This window comes from Impatiens glandulifera, chromosome 2 (assembly GCF_907164915.1).
Source record: "Impatiens glandulifera chromosome 2, dImpGla2.1, whole genome shotgun sequence".
NCBI lineage: Eukaryota > Viridiplantae > Streptophyta > Magnoliopsida > Ericales > Balsaminaceae > Impatiens > Impatiens glandulifera.
The window spans coordinates 65,581,192-65,599,652 of record NC_061863.1 but is presented as its reverse complement, the minus strand read 5'-3'; the positions used below and the strand labels follow the sequence as shown (position 1 = coordinate 65,599,652).

Below are 18,461 nucleotides of genomic sequence, written 5' to 3'. Positions count from 1 at the left end.
CAAATCAAGTAAAATAAATACTAAACAAAAGAACTATTAATTATGAATAAAAATGTATTTTATACTACATTTTTATAAGACTACCAAATAAAAATTATAAAAACGTACACAATTTATATCAGCAAACAATAATAATTTATAAAACTTATAATTACTTAACAATTTATATCTTATATAGTTTATACATATAGTATAAACTACTCCTAAGAATTATGTCAATTGTAATGCAAACATGGGTTCATAATTGAGATTTATTTGAAAAAGGCTTGTCAAATTATGTACCAAAATTATATTACCACCTCACATTTGCCTACAAAAATTATTTTTTTTAGGGTAGGTGGGTAAATTATAAGAGGTTATATGTTTAATTTCATTAAATTTTATATTATATATTAGGTGCACTAAATTAAACCAAGCTAGAGTTTTGTTATGTATTAACAATATTATTTTCTTAATTTATAAGTAAGGTTCATTACTATTTATTTACTTAGGTGTTTGATATTATTAATTTTTTTTTTTTTACTTTTTTTTCTGAAACTTTATCTAAGTATTCATTTTTACAGCTTTTTAAATCATACAAATTATAAATCAGTTCCAAAAAGTTATGGTTTTTATAAAATATTAGTAATACAGTGAGGCACATTAATAAGTTCTTTCACATATATAAGATATTAATATTTCTTCTTACTTAAAAAGTCTTGGATAATCTATATATTTCTTATAAATACTAAATAAATAATTAGTTTGTAAATTTTTTATTTCAAAAATCCAGAAAATATAAATAATATATTTCTATAATTATTCTAAAGTTTTCTTTTATGATTTTGCAAATGTACCAAATCATATATTTTTTTATAACAAAATACTAGAGAAGATTAGTTAAATATTTTATAAATTAGTAATATATTTGTTAAAGAATAAAAAGAAATAAAGAATTAGAAAGTTTGATTGAGATTTTAATTTGTATTGAATTTAGAGTTTAGAATTTGGACTGCATCTGATTGGACCTTTCTCAGTCCAAGGATTAGTTGGGCTTTAGGCCTGCTTTTAATTAGAATTATTTTGGGTAGGGAAATGAAATAAAGTATTAAAAAAAATACTATTACATGCTTGAAATTATTTTATATCAATATCCAATGTCACAACAAATCAAAAAGCAACATTAATTCCAATAAATAACAAAGAAAAACATTTAATTTTTTTATTGGAATCATAATTCCAATAAAATTATCATGTATATACCCAAATAAATGCATTATAAAAAGACATTTAAGGAATTGGAGAACTAAGTCCCTCTTGAGAAGACAATGAGCGAGGAGGAATATACCTCTTAGAACCGAAAGTAGGTTTCTTTTTGAAAGACGGCCTCTTGTTGAGTATGCTAGTTGCTCTATTTGCATACCAAGACTTGAAAATGGGGGAGACGCTCTCCTTGAGCTTGAGGACGATGAAAAATATGATTCGATAAGCTATCAAGATTAGAATAACCGCAAACAAGTCCCACCATTTTGAATGGTCTAGAGGGATCTTGTAAATCTTGGTTATCACGTACGATCCTTTTAGTTTTGGAGTCCCTGGGATTAGGTTATCGAACTCGAGTCCAAGCAAATCATTCTTGTATGCACCCTGAAACAAATATATAATTAGACATTGTGTTAGCATGCTTTAGAGAATAAACTTTAACTTAAAAAAACGAGACATGTTTTCGGTGTTTACTTGAAGTGCCCACGACTGGAAACTGATGTACGAGATCGGGTAGCGCCAGAATATTTTTGGAATATCGTCTAGCAACCGGAAGAAGCCCGATGTCAACATCATTATTCCCTGCATGCATGCATTTAATTATAAGGTAAAGCTTGTTATAATAATTTGAAGGATTAACAATGGGAAGCTTACAAGTATTCCAGCTCCGGTTAAAATTCCCATCAAGAAGTTGGGAACTATTGAAGCTACAACCATCATGCAGCTCTCGATGGCGGATATGTTGCAAAGGAGGTTGAGACAAAAGAAGACGTAATGAGAGAATTCAGGCCGAAATTTCACCAAGTAATAAGTTATAGTCCCCGTGGAAATCGATATCAAAAATAGGAATGGGAAGGAAGAAACGAAGTTTGAGACAATGAAAACCGTGACTCCATAATACCCGTTCTGTCTTTCCTTGTAAAACACCTACGTACGAAGAAACCAAGTTAATTTGAGACAATGAAACTTGTAACAACCCTAGAAATTAGATATACAACTTGGTTTGAATAATATACATACCTTCATCTCTTCTATAAAGTTTGGAAAGCCTCCGATGGACATAAATGTCATGAAACCCGAAATGAAGCCACCACAGGCTCCCCGGGCTAAGATCGACGAATATCCGGTGCCAACGTTAAAATAGATCGTGCCAACACAAATAGACACGATTATGTATATGGCTAGTCGTAACCAATAATATCCGAAATCTCTTGACATGTTTACGGAAGATCTCCTTGTCAGTGTCGAGAGTTGTTTCAACCATCCCGCTTGGCTTCCACGTTTTACCTCGACCTCCACTCCTCTCTATATCAAATCTTAGTTAATTAGTGCCGGTTAAATGTTTCAAGAGTTCATATATATTAGAGGTGCATGCATGCATGAATGCTTACAATAGCCGAAAGTTCTTTGATTCTTTGTCGCGCTTTGAATGCGTATTCCGATGATTTATACTTATCAAGTAGCATCCTTTTAATCTCCGATGTTTGAACTTCCATAATGGGATCCGAATCTTGTCTAGCTTCCTATGATTGGCAAAAATATCAAATAAAGTTAACACTAAAAAGAACTTGTTTGAGAAATGTAATTAAAAATTTGTGTACATACCCGATGTCTTTGTGATCCTTTGAGTGTTGCTGTTACTACGTCGAAGTCTGAATTAACGCAACGTAAGAAATGATCGGAAGGATTCCTTCTACTCGGGCATGGAAATCCCGCTTCTTCAAAGAACTGCGTGAAAAAAACAATTTGAACCAAAAGAAGAGCTTGAAAGTTGAAACCATTATTGCAAGAACATTTACATTCTATTTTTTGCAATAAAGATTTATTCTTTTGAGCATGTCACATGACCATGGTGGCATCCCTTTTGTTCTCAGTGAGAATCTAACTAATAAGCCCTAGCTAGCTAGGTCTAAACTTTTTTCATTTTAATTTCTCTTACCTTATTGGCCATTTTCACCTCACCAAAGTAGACGGTTTCGCCTCCAGAAAGCAAATACAAGTCATCAAATAGTGCAAACACTTCGCTGCTAGGTTGATGAATGGATGAAACAACGATTCTACCATCACGGGATACGCTTCTAAGTGATTGGATCACAAAGAAGGCCGAGGCACTGTCAAGGCCACTCGTGGGCTCGTCTAGGAACAATATTGGAGGGCGAGTGAGAATCTCAAGGGCAATGCTAACCCTCTTCTTCTCCCCGCCACTAATGCCCCGAGAATGCCAGTTTCCGATCATTCGATCGGCGCATTCTTCGAGACCCATTTCCATTATTGTTCCCTCGACAATATCATTCACCTCTTCCTTTCTCAGAGATGTTGGGAGCCTTAAATTTGCCGAGTAAGCGATTGTTTCCCTTACGGTAAGAGTGCCTAATAACACGTCCTCTTGAGTTACATAAGCCTGAAAATAATCGATCAAATGACATTAAATTGAGTGATTGATTAAAAAATGTTATATCTAAAGAATAATAATAATAACTTACCACAACACCATAATCAAGTTTCCTTTTCTTCCCATTAAGAAAAATATTTCCAGTCATTACAGTGTTCCTTGATAGTCTACCTGTGAAAATATTATTACAAGTATACAAAATATGATATAAATGTATTGTGGAGCATTTGTTTCTTTTTTAGATGTTTTTTCATAATCATTTAATAAAAAAAATTGAAGCTAAAGTTAAATACTTCCTTTTACAATCTATAAAGACTTAATTTGTTGAAAATTCTAGTAAAAGAAAATCTAAAATATATTAGGAAATTAAATCGAGACATATGAATACATTTATTATAAAATATAAAATACCAATAGCTAGGAAAGGCCCACCAAAGAAAACCGGTCCATAAGTTTTATACCATAATAGAGCAAACATGCTAAAAATTGTTATATAAGTTCTAAGGAAATGATGCACAAAATAATAACAATAATAGAGATATTGCACCACCCTGTCCATGCCAAACAAAATCCATAATAGACTACTGCCAACAAATTGGTTATGCCATCAATGTTTCACCAAAATAAAATAAAAAAAATCTCATAGTATTATAATTATACAATAATCAACCCATTCTAGACAGAAGTCAATTAAATTGATTTCCAGCCAAAAAAAATAAATAAATAAAATATTATATATATATATATAAATATATGATTGGCCAGTGGGGTTCTGCTATTAACTTATGTACGTTATATTCATCCTCTCAACTCTCAACTGTCTTTATCCACACCCCATCAATGAGGAAATTAATTAACTTTAAAGCTAATATGGTCCATTGAAAAGGACAAATATATAAGAAAAAAAATCAAATCTTTCAATAATTTTATACATCAAATTAGTCTTATATAAAAAGAATAGAGGTTGGTTTTAATAGATTAGTATGTAGGTCCGAATTTAAGAATTTGCGGCCATCACCGCTAGCTATATATTATCTCACATGTATGTATTAATACACACTTTAATATCTAACAATTTTATATATATAATGGACTGGGATAATTAATAAAAATGTATAATTTAACAAATTAATGTTAAAACTAAAATTGAGTTTACTTAATATGTTTAAACTCAAATTGAGAATTCTTGTATTAAAATGCAAAATATAACCCATAAAATTTATTGACAAAAAGTATAGACATCGATCTCAAAATTTTGAAAATGTTGAATCTACATATTTCTTTTTCTTTCACACACGAATAGAATGATAAATTTAGAGTTTATAAAGTTTGATTTTGAATTATTTGAATAACCTGCAGTAATTTATTTTCAAATGTATGATTGGCAGACATGTATGATGTATTAGAAGATAAATTATTTGAAATAAAAAAGCTGGTCAATTAATTAATTAAGGATAGACAGACAGGTCATATATATATATATATCAATTTATTGCAGAGAGAGAGAGAGATAGAGAAGATTGGAACCTGCTAGGGAGTCAAGAAGGGTGGACTTGCCGGAGCCGGAAGGACCCATAATGGCCATTATCCGACTCGGCTCAGCGTATCCATTGAGACCTCTCAGTAGCCTTCTCGGAGATATGCCGCCGCCGCCGGAGTTGGGTAGCACCACCGTCAGATCTTCCCATACCAAATATGCCCCTCCTCCCTCATATTCTCCTCCAAACATCTCCAAATCTCCGCCGCCGCTACCGCTGGCATCTATCTCCATATATTATACCTAGCTAGCTTATAATGTAAACAGGTACTTAGTTAGTACTACTGAAGCTCAAGAAGAAGAAGAAGAAGAACTGAAGAAGAGAGATAGAGATAGATATTAGAGAGAGAATGGAAGAAAGAAAGCTGCTGCTGGCTCTATTATCTATATCTGATTTCAGAGATATCAATAACTTCATGATTTGAAAACTTAATAACTGCGCTCACCAAACAACCACACATATTAAATAAACCCTCTTTTAATTAATTAGGATTATTAATTGTTTTTTGGTTTATTAATATCTCATAAACCCAAGTAATTAAGCTCCTAAACTTTCATGGAGGAGAAAGACTCTATGCACATATTATAACATAATTTCCCGAAAGTGAGGCTGGTTTGAGGAAAAAGTTTTTTTAGGTTTTATTTGTTTAATAAAAAGTAAGAAAAAAAGATTTTTTTTAATTTGAAAACTAATTTTTCCTTTAACTTTAGAGGATAGGGTGTAGGTGAGATAATGATATTTAGAGAAAGATAAAATTAGAGAATAATTTTGGTATTTAAATAATAAAATTATTTGATTTAATAATTGATAAGATATTTGAATTTTATACCAAAACTCTTTCATCAAACAAAGAATGTTATGCCAGTCAGAATATATATATATATATATATATATATATATATATATATATATATATATATATATATATATATATATATATATATATTACCTAATTAAAATAACCCATAAATGTTTTACCAGTTTCTTAAAACTTAAACAAGTCTTTTAATCACTTGATTAATAACACATCGTATTTTCAATATTAATTATAAGATATATCTCTTAACGTTAATTATACTACTATTCAATAAGGAAATAAAAAAATTACAAAAAAAAAGAAGGAAAATCTTCCAAATTGGTCTTTTCCGCGTGCTTGAGTAGTTGAGTTATTGGTCTCACAAACTAAATCATTCATTATTTTCTTATTAACAAAATAAATTATATACAATAATAAAATTAAAGGAAAAAAACAATTAAGTAAAAAACAAACATAAACATCTACAAACAAATGAAATCACTGCTTAAGTGGCTAAAGTTCACTAATAAATCAATTTTTTTTCATATTTCTTAATTTTTTCAATTTATTTTATAACGATAATTTTTTTTAAGCAGACTCTAATTTCAAATCATGGATCGGAACACCATGGTACATGACTAATTAAGCCACAAAATCAAAATACCAAAGTGTGAAGACTTGTGGTATTTGTGAGAAGGAATTAGATAGTAAAAAAAATTAAACACATTTTTATTTCATTCTAATTTAATCAAACAATTTTAAAGTTTACCAAACTCCCATTTTTAATATCTGATATTGACTAAGATAAAGTAGCGCTTAAGTATTATATTCTTTTGCTTATCTTATTATTGAAGATTGTTAAAAAAATTTAACCAAATTAACCACCATTTAATTTGCTGGATAAAGAGTTTTTAAATTAAATATGATTTATTTAGTAAAAATAATAATATTTTTATTCTAATAATTTCATAACTATATTGACCTAAATTGAGGAAACATTTTCTCGTATAATACATTGGGATTTGTGTAATTATCATGCTAAAACATCTATAAAATACTTTGAAAGAGTTTTAAGCTTCTAACATATATACATTGGTAAGATATATAGATCAAGTACTTGAAAGAGTTTTAAGCTTAAAGTTATAATTGATCAAAATATATAATAAAGTGAAAACAGTTTTAATGTTTTTTTTAAAAATTTATTTTTCAGAGTGACTAATATGTTTTTTTTAAAAGTTATGTATATAGACATGATTACTAAAAGTTAAATGAGCTATTAAACAATTTTAAAATATAATTATCACTAAAAAAAACAATTTAAAGTAGGGGACAGTAGAGGTGTAAACGAGCCGAGTCGAGTACCATACTACTCGAGCTCGACTCAAATTACATTGTAAATACTCGAACTCGAACTCAGCTCGATTACAATTCAAGCTACTTAAAAAATAAATTAAAATTATATTTTAAGAATTATATTTTAAGCTAAATAGTATCTTAAACATAATCACAAACTACATATATATATATATAATCACAACAATATTATTTAAGAATAAGAAAAATAAATACATTCACATAATTTAAAGATAATCATTCAATCACAAGCATCTCATTTAAAATTACAAACGAAATTAAATATTTAAAAAATACTCATCACAAATATTAAAAGTTTGACAATATGATACACCGGTCAATAGGAATATTTAAATTTATAAGAATTAAAATATGAAATAGTAAGGCAATGAAAAAATTGTTCCATTAATAGTAAATTTTAAAAAATAGATATTTCGATATCTTTTAATTAGGGATGACAATTTGAAACCGCCCCGCGAAAATCGAACCGAATTGTCCCGTTTTGGACGGTTTTCCCCCGAAACCGAACGGAAATGGGGCGGGGATGGTATTTGTGTCCCCCGCCCCGACCCGCTCCGATTTCACCCCGATTCTGCCCCGAACACCATAAACATAATTAAATATATTAAATCACCAATATATTTATTTATTTACTATATTTTATAAGAGTAGTAAGATTATTTCTTTATAATAATATAAAATTTTAATATATATTATATTAAAAATTTCGTTTATATAATTTTATTGTATAATTTTTATTTATTCTTTTTTCAAAAAATTATTAACCGTGTCCCGCGGTATTCTCTGAAACCGAAAAAACCCGAACGGGACGGGGTTAGTATTAAAAAAATCTCCATAATTAAAACGGGGCGAGAATGGTAAATACATTCCCCGCTCCGAACCGCCTCATTGTCATCCCTACTTTTAATTGAGAAAGAATATGAAAGATGGAGGAAAGTGTAGAGATAGAAGAGTTTGGTCGATTGAAAATGAAAAGAGAAGAGAGATAGGTTTGGCCTTTGAGAATATAATGAGAAGAAAGATGAGTTTGACTTGGGAATAGTAAAAGAAGAAAACGGGAATGAAAGGAGAAGAGATAAATTTGGTTGTTTAGAAAGAAAAAAAACTCCAATTATTTACTTGATTTAAAATTTTGTTATTTGTATGTTTATAATATTTTACAGTATTAAATATAAATATAAATATTTTTATATTTTGATCATTGATCCAAACAATAAAAAAATGATTTTATTCAAATATTGGATTTAACAAATAAGCATAAAATAAAACCTTGTTTAATCTTGATACTTTTGTTATATCTTAAAATACTTGTAGCCGAAAAACTACATAAAATTTTAAATAATGCATTTAGTTACTCAATATATTTTTTAATATTAATGCTATAGTCATAATAAAAATAATTAAGATATCATATAATAATATTTTAAACTAAAGGAAAATTAGAACTCAAATTGTCCAAAATAGATATAATACAAAGTAAATTATGAAATTAGGAATACTGTGGGACTTATATCTATTAATGGGGCTAAAGATAGAAGCATTGCACTAAATTAAATAGTTGATAACTCCCCACGCCTATTCTAGCCTAACGATAACACATAACCCACCTACCCTTATTAATTCAATAAATTATTGTAGCAATAAATAAATAAATATAAATAAAATACAAATTTATTAAAAGTTAGTCAATAACTTGTTTGATTTTGGGTTATAAAAAGTTAGTCAATATTTTATTAGGTAAAGAAGTCGAGTGAAATTTTTTTTTAATTTGATTAGCGAAGAGATACAAAAATAAATAATATGAATTATTTAATTGATTATTAACTAACAGCAGTAGTTTTCAAGTTGAATATTTTTTTAGTAATTAAAACTAAATAAATAGTATAGAATATCCTAACTATGAATTTCAATAACAATATTTTGTATCAATAGGTCATTATATATATATATATATATATATATATATATATATATATATATATATATATATATATAATTATAATTTCATCTTTGAGATGTAGAACAATAATGCACATGTAATTAAGAGGAGCTGAGAAGTCTCTTGATTTTTTTTTAAATGAGAACCATATTTATAGGTGTAGGGTATTGAAATAAAATATTTAATATTATTTTTTACATGCTTCAAATTATTTAATGTCCACTTTATTTTTTAGATAAATAAGAAAGCAACATTAATTATAATTAGTAACATTTTATTGGAATCATAATTCCAATAAAATTATACCATTTATATTACAAAAACCACATAGTTCAAACTAAGTAGTTTTTAGAGAATTGGAGAACTAAGTCCTTCTTGAGAAGACAATGAACGAGGAGGAATGTGCCTCATAGAACCGAACGTCGATTTGTTTTTAAACGCGGGCCTCTTGTTAAATATGTGAGCCACTCCCCTTGCATACCACGAATTGAAAATCGGTGAGACACTCTCTTTGAGCTTGAGAATAATGAAGAATATGACTCGATATGATATGAGAATTATAAGAATTGCAAACAAGTCCCACCATTTCGAATGGTCTAGAGGGATCTTGTACATCTTCGTTAACACATATGCTCCTTTTATCTTTGGAGTCCCCGGGATTAGGTTATCGAACTCGAGTCCAAGAAAATCATTCTTGTATTCACCCTGCAATCAACATTATACAATTTTATTCACTTAAAGGACCTAATTGACTAAAATAAGGAGGTCCCCAAGGCTTTAACCTAAAAAAAAGAGATCGATCGACATGTTCTTGTTTAATTTTCTGTGTTTACCTGAAGTGCCCACGACAAGAAACTGAGGTACGACATCGGATAGCGCCAGAATACTTTTGGAAGATCGTCTAGCAACCGAAAGAACCCCGATGTCATCAATATTATTCCCTGCATGAATTGAAATTATAAATAGATCTTGTTATAACAATTTGGAGAATTAACGTACGATGACAAACTTACTAGTGTTCCAGCCCCGGTTATGATTCCCATCAAGAAGTTGGGAACTATTGAAGCTACCACCATCATGCAGCTCTCTATGGCGGATAAGTTGAAAAGTAGGTTGAGACAAGAAAACACGTAATAAGAGAATCCAGGCCGAGATTTCACCATGAAATAAGTTATAGTTGCCGTGGACATCGATATCAAAATTAAGAATGGGAAGGAAGAAATGAAGTTTGAGAGAATGAAAACCGTGACTCCATAATACCCGTTTTGTCGTTCCTTGTAAAACACCTATTTCAATATTATTCATGAGATATTAAATGTGTCAACAATATTTCTAAGAAATTATTGCAATTCTTGGTTAATTTGAACAATATATATACCTTCATCTCTTCTATAAAGTTTGGGAAGCTTCCAATGGACATAAATATCATGAAACCCGATATGAAGCCACTGCATGCTCCCCGAGCTAAGATCGACGTATATTCCGTGCCAATGTTAAAAAAGACCGTGCCAACACAAATTGACAAGATTATGTATATGGCTAGTCGTAACCAATAGTATCCAAAATCTCTTGACATGTTTACAGATGATCTCCTTGTCAATGTCAAGAGTTGTTTCAACCATCCCGCTTCGCTTCCACATTTTACCTCTAAGTCCACTCCTCTCTACATCAAAGCTTAGTTAATTAGTGCCGGTTAATTGTTTCAAGACTTCATTAGAGGTGCATGCATTCTTACAATGGTAGAAAGTTCTTTGATTCTTTGTCGCGCTTTGAATGCGTATTCCGATGATTTATACTTATCAACTAGAATTCTTTTGATATCCGATGTCAGAACTTCCATCATTGGATCGGAAGTTTGTCCAGATTCCTATCATTTGCAAATATACCAAATAAAGTCTATAAGAAAACGCCATATATATATGTTTGAGAAATGGAAAATCAAAAAGTTGATTCATATATAAATACACGATGTCTTTGTGATCCTTTAAGTGTAGATGTTACTACATCAAAGTCTGAATTAATGCAACGTAAGAAATGATCGGAAGGATTCCTTCTACTCGGGCATGGAAATCCCGCTTCTTCAAAAAACTGCGTGCAATAATTAAAAAGAACAATTTGAACAACTTATATAAAAGATTTAATATTCTTTCTAGAGCAGGTTAAATCTTTTTAGTTTCCTTTAATTAGTTATGTTTTCGAAGATCATTAATTATATATATAATACCTTATTGACCATTTTTGCCTCACCAAAGTAGACGGTTTCGCCTCCAGAGAGCAAATACAAGTCATCAAATAGTGCAAATACTTCGCTGCTAGGTTGATGAATGGATGAAACAACTATTCTACCATCTTGGGCTATGCTTCTAAGTGATTGGATCACAAAGAAGGCCGATGCACTGTCAAGGCCACTTGTGGGCTCGTCTAGGAACAATATTGGAGGGCGAGTGAGAATCTCAAGGGCAATGCTAACCCTCTTCTTCTCCCCGCCACTAATGCCCCGAGAATGCCAGTTTCCGATCACTCGATCAGCGCATTCTTCGAGACCCATATCCATTATTGTTCCCTCGACAATATCGTTTACCTCTTCCTTTCTTAGAGACGTTGGGAGCCTTAAATTTGCCGAGTAAGTAATTGTTTCCCTTACAGTAAGAGTACCTAATAAAACTTCATCTTGTGTTGCATAAGCCTAAAAACAATCAATTAAATTGCATGCATGAAATAGAATTATCTAATACAGTTTTGATTAAAAATCTTATTTCTAAAAAGTAATATCATACCACAACCCCATAATCAAGTCTCCTTTTCTTCCCATTAAGAAGAATATTTCCAGTCATTATAGTGTTCCTTGACAGCCTACCTGTGAAAATCTCAATCATTTTGTATTCATAACAAAAAGTTAATTATAAATACTTAAAAGTTATTAAGAAAATAAAACTAAAAGTATACAAAATTCACGTGGAATGATTTATTTGTGATATATAATGTATGGAGCACTTGAATATTCCCAATGACATAATCATGTACTTCTTAGATTTTTTTTAATTCATAATTTACTATAACTTCAATTGAGTTTTTTCAGCCTAACTTTGCAATCTTCAAAATATGGATCTATACGATTTCATCATTTCAAATACTTACTTTTATAAGTCAAATTATAATCCCATAATAGACGTGTTAACAAGTGGGTTATCCAATCAATAACGAAATGTTCCATAAAAAAATCTCATTTTTACTTTTTCATAGTATTAATTACAAAATAATTAATGCAACCCATTCTAGATGATAGACGTTAGTTAGATTGGTTTCCAGCCAAAAAAAAATATCAGTTATATTATTATTATATATTTATATATATATATGGTTGGGGTTTTGCTATTAATTAATTATGTTATATTCATCCTCTCAATTCTCAAACTGTCTTTATCCACACCAATCAATGAGGAAATTAATTAACTTTATATCCCATATGGTCCATTTTCAATTTTTTATTGTGAATGCAATAATGTTATGTATTAAAAAATATATATATAATAAATAATTAAAATAATTAAACCAATATAATTCGCACTCAAAATATATTAATTAGTTAGAGTTATAATATTACAATGAAATTTATAAATATATCAATCAAATTATTCTTTATTTAATAAAAAAAATATCTTTTAAATTATTATTATATTATAATTATTTTGTTTGATTATAACAAAGTTGATTAAAATAACAATAAAAAATGATAAATTTACAAAAACATGTAGAATTTGTATTATTTAATTATATGATTATATATGCAAGAAGTATTTAGAGCGTTGTCAATCCACCGGATATATATAATATATAAACTATCTCACAACTCTATATATTAATACAAACTTTAATATTTATATAATGGAGAAAGTATATAAGACTAGGATGATTAATAAAAATGTAGGCTTAATATTTATGTATAATTTAACAAATTAATATAAAATAAAATTGATCAGTAGTTGATTTAATATGATTCAACTCTGGATGATCTAATTCAAAATTCTTGTATTAAAATGCAAAATATATATATTTAAATCTTCAACATCTCCAAGTTTTGAAAATAAATAATCTTCAATATTAGAAATATTGTAGCTACTTCTTTTTCCTTCCTCATAAATGATAAATTTAGAGTTAATTATTTCAGTAATTTATTTTCTTTTTTATATGTAATAATTGACAAGTGAATTAAAGATTTAATATGGGGGAGAAAGAGACAATATTACAGTTAAATAATGTAAAGAAGAATTGAACCTGCTAAGGAATCAAGAAGGGTGGACTTGCCGGAGCCGGAAGGACCCATAATGGCCATTATCCGACTCGGTTCGGCGTAGCCGTTGATACCTCTGAGCAGACTTTTCGGAGATGAGCCGCCGCCGGAGTTGGGTAGCACCACCGTCAGATCTTCCCATACCAAATATGCCCCTCCCCGGCCTCCCTGATCACATTCTTCAAACATTTCCATATCTCTACCTCCGTCGCCGCCGCAGTTGTCGCTGCCGTTGGCCTCTATCTCCATACCTAATGTAAAAACAGCTACGTACTACTCCAAGTTCAAGTTCAGGAAGAGAAGAGAAGAGAGAAGAAAATGGAAAAAGTTGAAGTTGGCTCAACTAATTAATAAGAGATTCAATCACTTGTGAATTAACTATTATTTTTTATTTTTTTTAATAAAATTAATAAATCTAATTTCTAAATTTATAATAAATTCAAATAAAATATTTTTAAACAATATAATTTTTAATAAGATTAAAATTATAATTTAATTTATCTCAAAATATCTTATTTTATATTATTTAGAAGAGATAACTTTCTAGATTTATCTCTTCTAAATTTTTGCACCAAATTATTTAAAATATATTTTAAATTAGCATAATATTCATCTTTCAAACATCATTAGCGAAATAAATAAACATTACATTACTTATTTATTAATTAAAATAAATAAGCACTTAGCGAAATGCACTTAACGAAATGCACTTAGCAAAATACACTTAGCGAAATGCACTTAGCGAAATGCACTTAGCGAAACGCACTTAGCGAAACGCTAAGCACTTAGCGAAACGCTAAACAGATCTGAAACGGAAACACATACGATCTAATCAGAGATTTTCTGCAAATATCAACCAATAACAAATAATAACCTAACGAAATGCTCAAACATTAACCAATATGAACCAAATAACAAATAAGAATCCACAAATATGACTAAATATGAACCAGAACGAAATATGAAAAGATTTTTGAAATGAAGAAAATGTAAACATGATCATAACTCGAATTAGATTTTGAAATGAACATCTTCCTCGACCTTCAAATCCTTAGAATCGGAGACCTGCATACACTAAACCCTAGAATCGGAGACATGCATGCAAAATAGATTTAGGGTTAGTTCTATATAGATCTTGTAAATATGTATAGATAAAAACATAAATGGATTAGGTTAGATCTTGTAAATCTGTATAGATCTGTATGAACTGAACCGCCGCCTGCAACCTCCGTCGCCGTCGTCGCCGCCGGCCGTCGTGAAAGAGAGAACAGGAGAAGAGAGAGAAAGAAAACTAAGGAAATGAAAATATTAGAGTATTTATACTAACCTAATCCACTTAGCGAACAAGGGCAATATCGTTCAAAAAAAAATAAAAAGACCACGAGCGCAAAAAAATTAGCAAGCCACCACCAGATCAAATAACCTCATCTTTGAGGTTATTTAATCAAATTCCTCCTGAATTGTGTTCAATTTTTTAATATAATTTATTGTCGATTAACCATTTTTTTTTATCTGTAAAAAAAAATATTGAAATCATAACATGAATGGCCACGGTAAAAATATGAAAAAGCTGTCTCACTTGAGAGTGCAGATCCGAACTCGATACTTTGAGACGTAACTGAAATTGGTCTCACAATCCAATATCACTCCTTATTTTATTTTTAACAAATAAATTATATATACACAAAAATAAATAATAATAATAATAATTATTATTATTATAATAATAAACCATCCAACCGATTACACATGTCTTAAAAGCCTTCTATTCTATGAATTGAATAATAATAATAATTTCATTCTAATTTAATAAAAAAAAATCAAATTTGCTCAACAACATATTGATAAGTTTTTTATGTCAATATTTGTCATTGTATTTTAAATTTTTTATCATTTTTAACTTACATACATTTCTATAATAAAAAAAAAAATTGTGACAACCAAATCTTACAATGCTCCAAAATCTCTCTCAACTTACTGTTTATGTCCCAATCTAAATAAAAAAAAAAGGATAATATATATTAATTATGGTCTAATAAATGGTGTTGGTGTTAAAAAAAATAAAGTGTGATAAGGAAGGAAATGAGAAAAAATACATATTATTATATTATTGACTAAAAATGACAAAGTAAAAGAAAATAGGTAGATTAGAAATTTTATTATTTTTAAATTAATAAAATTATGCCATAATTATTCTCTCACAAATTTTATTCCTAATCATTCTTCAACAAAAAAATTATAAATAATAATTACATCACAAAAGATATTAAAATTTATTCTTAATAAATTAAATTATTATTATTGAACTCCTTTAAGAACAAGTTTATACTTATTTTTTAAAATTATTATTAATTTATAATTATTAATTTATAATTATTAATTTATTATTAACATTATAAATTTTATAATCATTATTATTTTTTATTTGTATATGACATAATAATTGAGTTTTACTAATGATATATTAACTTATTATTATTAATTTTATAATTATTAAAATTATTTTTAATTTTATAACTATTAATTATTATTATTAATTTTATAATAAATATTAATTATTATTATTACTATTAATAATTTCATATTATTATTAATTTAGTATTATTATTATCATTAATTGATTGTTATTATTAATTTTATAATTATTAATTATTATTTTTATAATTATTAATTTAGTACTATTATTATTAACAATATTATTAATTTATTACTATTATTATTATTATTATAAATTTGTCCTTAATTATTTTTTATTTTGTTTATTTTAAATATATGAGAATGCTTCAATTTATTTATTTAAAAAATAATAATTATATTTTATTAATAATTTATTATTAAAATATTAATTGTTATTGATTTATTATTATTAATTTTATAATTATTTATTATTTATTATTATTAATAATAATATATTATTATTACTTTAATAAGAAATTAAAATTACACTCCACTCCACGATAACTTTTAATCTCTTAAAAATTATTTTATTATTTAGGCTATTGATGTAAAGATAATTGAAGTATTATTTGTTTATTTTGGCCAAACAAAAATGTTATTAAATCATCTATTTTGCACATGTTGAATCAAAAATATTAATTTTGATTATGATGTTTACAACATGGATCAAAAGCTGTAAATTTGAATTGAATTGAACAAAAACTTTAGGAATAGATTTAATATTAATTGAAAATTTAAAGGTTACAGACTTTTTCACGCATTTATACAGAAATGGGGTTCCATATATAGCTAGATTTTTAAATTTGCTAATCAACTTTAATAAAATATATTAATCAGAAGTTTGAGTGCAGATTTGAATACATTATATAAATAAGAGAATTAAGTTTTAGATATATATTGGGAAGTCAAATTTGAACAAAAATATGTTACATGGCAAGATATAATTGGTTGTCAGGATCCAATAAAGGAAGTGTACAAACGCATGAACTCCTTTAAACCGCAAAGCTCCAAACCGCCATTAATCTCTCTGTAAAAAGATCATCGTTTTGTCTCTGGGATCAACAACAATGGCGGATTCGTATTGCCCGGAATGTAAGAGACCGACGGAGGTTGTGTTTGATCACTCCGCCGGAGACACAGTCTGCTCCGAGTGTGGTCTTGTGCTGGAGGCTCATAACATTGACGAAACCTCCGAATGGAGAACATTCGCCAACGAGACCGGCGACAACGACCCTGTCCGAGTCGGAGGACCAACTAATCCTCTGCTCACCGATGGAGGCCTCTCCACCGTCATTTCCAAACCTACTGGCGGCGGCGAATATCTATCTTCCTCCCTCGGCCGTTGGCAGAATCGTGGTTCCAATCCTGATCGATCTCTCATTCAGGCTTTCAAAGCCATCGCTACAATGTCCGACAAGTTGGGACTTGTTGCAACAATAAAGGATAGAGCAAATGAGATATATAAAAAAGTGGAAGATCAAAAACCAAAACCATTGAAGGGAAGGAATCAGGATGCCATTTTAGCAGCTTGTATCTACATTGCATGTAGACAAGAAGATAAGCCTCGCACTGTAAAAGGTGAGTCAGATTACATATTTTTTTTATTGTTGTAAAAAACAAAAACAAATGAATGATTGTTGTAGAAATATGTTTGGTCGCCAATGGAGCTTCTAAGAAGGAGATAGGCCGTGCCAAGGAGTTTATTGTCAAACAGTTGGAAATCGAGATGGGTCAGTCCATGGAAATGGGAACTATTCATGCTGGAGATTTTCTAGTAATAATCATTCATCTTCTCATTACACTTTTTGAATTTCTTGACTGATTCTGATTCATTGATTAACTGTCCTCCACATCGTCCTTTAGAGACGATTCTGTTCCCACCTTTGCATGACTAACCAAGCAGTTAAGGCTGCACAAGAGGCTGTTCACAAATCTGAAGAACTTGACATAAGGTGTCATTTTGATTATTATTATTATTATTGATCACAACATTCATGTGGTTTTTCCTTCCTTAATAGTAATAGTAATAATAATAATAATAATAATGTGTTTTTGTTCAGGAGAAGCCCAATCTCCATAGCAGCAGCTGTAATTTATATCATCACCCAGTTATCAGATGAAAAGAAATTCCTCAAAGGTACATCAAAACAATTTGTTACAATTTGAAGATGAAATTTCAGCATATATATAAATGTTGGGTGCAGATATTTCACTAGCTACTGGAGTTGCTGAAGGAACTATAAGAAATTCTTATAAAGATATATACCCATATGCTTCTAGGATTGTACCAAACTGGTATGCCAAGGATGAAGACCTCAGAAACTTGTCCAACCCTTGATGAACTTTCCGATATTATAGACTTCATCTTCGAAGTAATTGCTGTTTTGTATTACTTAATAACGTTAGTTTTCAAGGATAGTGACCTTTTTCTT

General features: G+C 29.1%; 3 protein-coding genes across 3 annotated transcripts; 1 reads left to right on the top strand and 2 right to left on the bottom strand.

The window, feature by feature from the left end:
- Nucleotides 1-1,097: 1,097 nt before the first annotated feature.
- Nucleotides 1,098-5,534, bottom strand: LOC124925453 (ABC transporter G family member 15-like). The gene is made up of 9 exons (XM_047465454.1): nucleotides 5,162-5,534; nucleotides 3,726-3,805; nucleotides 3,182-3,643; nucleotides 2,848-2,970; nucleotides 2,634-2,765; nucleotides 2,263-2,547; nucleotides 1,897-2,169; nucleotides 1,717-1,824; nucleotides 1,098-1,626 (listed from the first exon to the last, which is right to left on the bottom strand). Exons 1-9 carry the CDS (start codon nucleotides 5,403-5,405, stop codon nucleotides 1,270-1,272), a joined length of 2,064 nt encoding a protein of 687 aa, XP_047321410.1. The 5' UTR covers nucleotides 5,406-5,534; the 3' UTR covers nucleotides 1,098-1,269.
- Nucleotides 5,535-9,545: 4,011 nt separating this feature from the next.
- On the bottom strand, nucleotides 9,546-13,847 carry LOC124926047 (ABC transporter G family member 15-like). Its single transcript, XM_047466208.1, has 9 exons — nucleotides 13,557-13,847; nucleotides 12,059-12,138; nucleotides 11,506-11,967; nucleotides 11,247-11,369; nucleotides 11,017-11,148; nucleotides 10,660-10,944; nucleotides 10,295-10,567; nucleotides 10,115-10,222; nucleotides 9,546-9,986 (listed from the first exon to the last, which is right to left on the bottom strand). Exons 1-9 carry the CDS (start codon nucleotides 13,819-13,821, stop codon nucleotides 9,630-9,632), a joined length of 2,085 nt encoding a protein of 694 aa, XP_047322164.1. The 5' UTR covers nucleotides 13,822-13,847; the 3' UTR covers nucleotides 9,546-9,629.
- A 3,230-nt stretch (nucleotides 13,848-17,077) lies between these two features.
- On the top strand, nucleotides 17,078-18,399 carry LOC124925951 (transcription initiation factor IIB-like). The gene is made up of 5 exons (XM_047466096.1): nucleotides 17,078-17,607; nucleotides 17,673-17,803; nucleotides 17,893-17,981; nucleotides 18,090-18,166; nucleotides 18,234-18,399. The coding sequence occupies exons 1-5, from the start codon at nucleotides 17,097-17,099 to the stop codon at nucleotides 18,365-18,367; spliced, it is 942 nt and encodes a 313-aa protein (XP_047322052.1). The 5' UTR covers nucleotides 17,078-17,096; the 3' UTR covers nucleotides 18,368-18,399.
- Nucleotides 18,400-18,461: the final 62 nt, after the last annotated feature.

What these genes read in the sequence shown, in the direction of transcription:
- LOC124925453 (XM_047465454.1), bottom strand. Translation starts at nt 5,405, where the DNA reads ATGGAGATAGATGCCAGCGGTAGCGGCGGCGGAGATTTGGAGATGTTT. An exon ending in ACTTTATAGAAGAGATGAAG is followed by an intron (nt 2,170 to 2,262) that starts GTATGTATATTA and finishes CTTCGTACGTAG; the next exon opens with GTGTTTTACAAGGAAAGACA. An exon ending in TCCAGTCGTGGGCACTTCAA is followed by an intron (nt 1,627 to 1,716) that starts GTAAACACCGAA and finishes TATTTGTTTCAG; the next exon opens with GGTGCATACAAGAATGATTT.
- LOC124926047 (XM_047466208.1), bottom strand. Translation starts at nt 13,821, where the DNA reads ATGGAGATAGAGGCCAACGGCAGCGACAACTGCGGCGGCGACGGAGGT. An exon ending in AAGGATCACAAAGACATCGT is followed by an intron (nt 11,149 to 11,246) that starts GTATTTATATAT and finishes TGCAAATGATAG; the next exon opens with GAATCTGGACAAACTTCCGA. An exon ending in TCTTGTCGTGGGCACTTCAG is followed by an intron (nt 9,987 to 10,114) that starts GTAAACACAGAA and finishes TGTTGATTGCAG; the next exon opens with GGTGAATACAAGAATGATTT.
- LOC124925951 (XM_047466096.1), top strand. Translation starts at nt 17,097, where the DNA reads ATGGCGGATTCGTATTGCCCGGAATGTAAGAGACCGACGGAGGTTGTG. An exon ending in TAAGCCTCGCACTGTAAAAG is followed by an intron (nt 17,608 to 17,672) that starts GTGAGTCAGATT and finishes TGATTGTTGTAG; the next exon opens with AAATATGTTTGGTCGCCAAT. An exon ending in TTCATGCTGGAGATTTTCTA is followed by an intron (nt 17,804 to 17,892) that starts GTAATAATCATT and finishes ATCGTCCTTTAG; the next exon opens with AGACGATTCTGTTCCCACCT.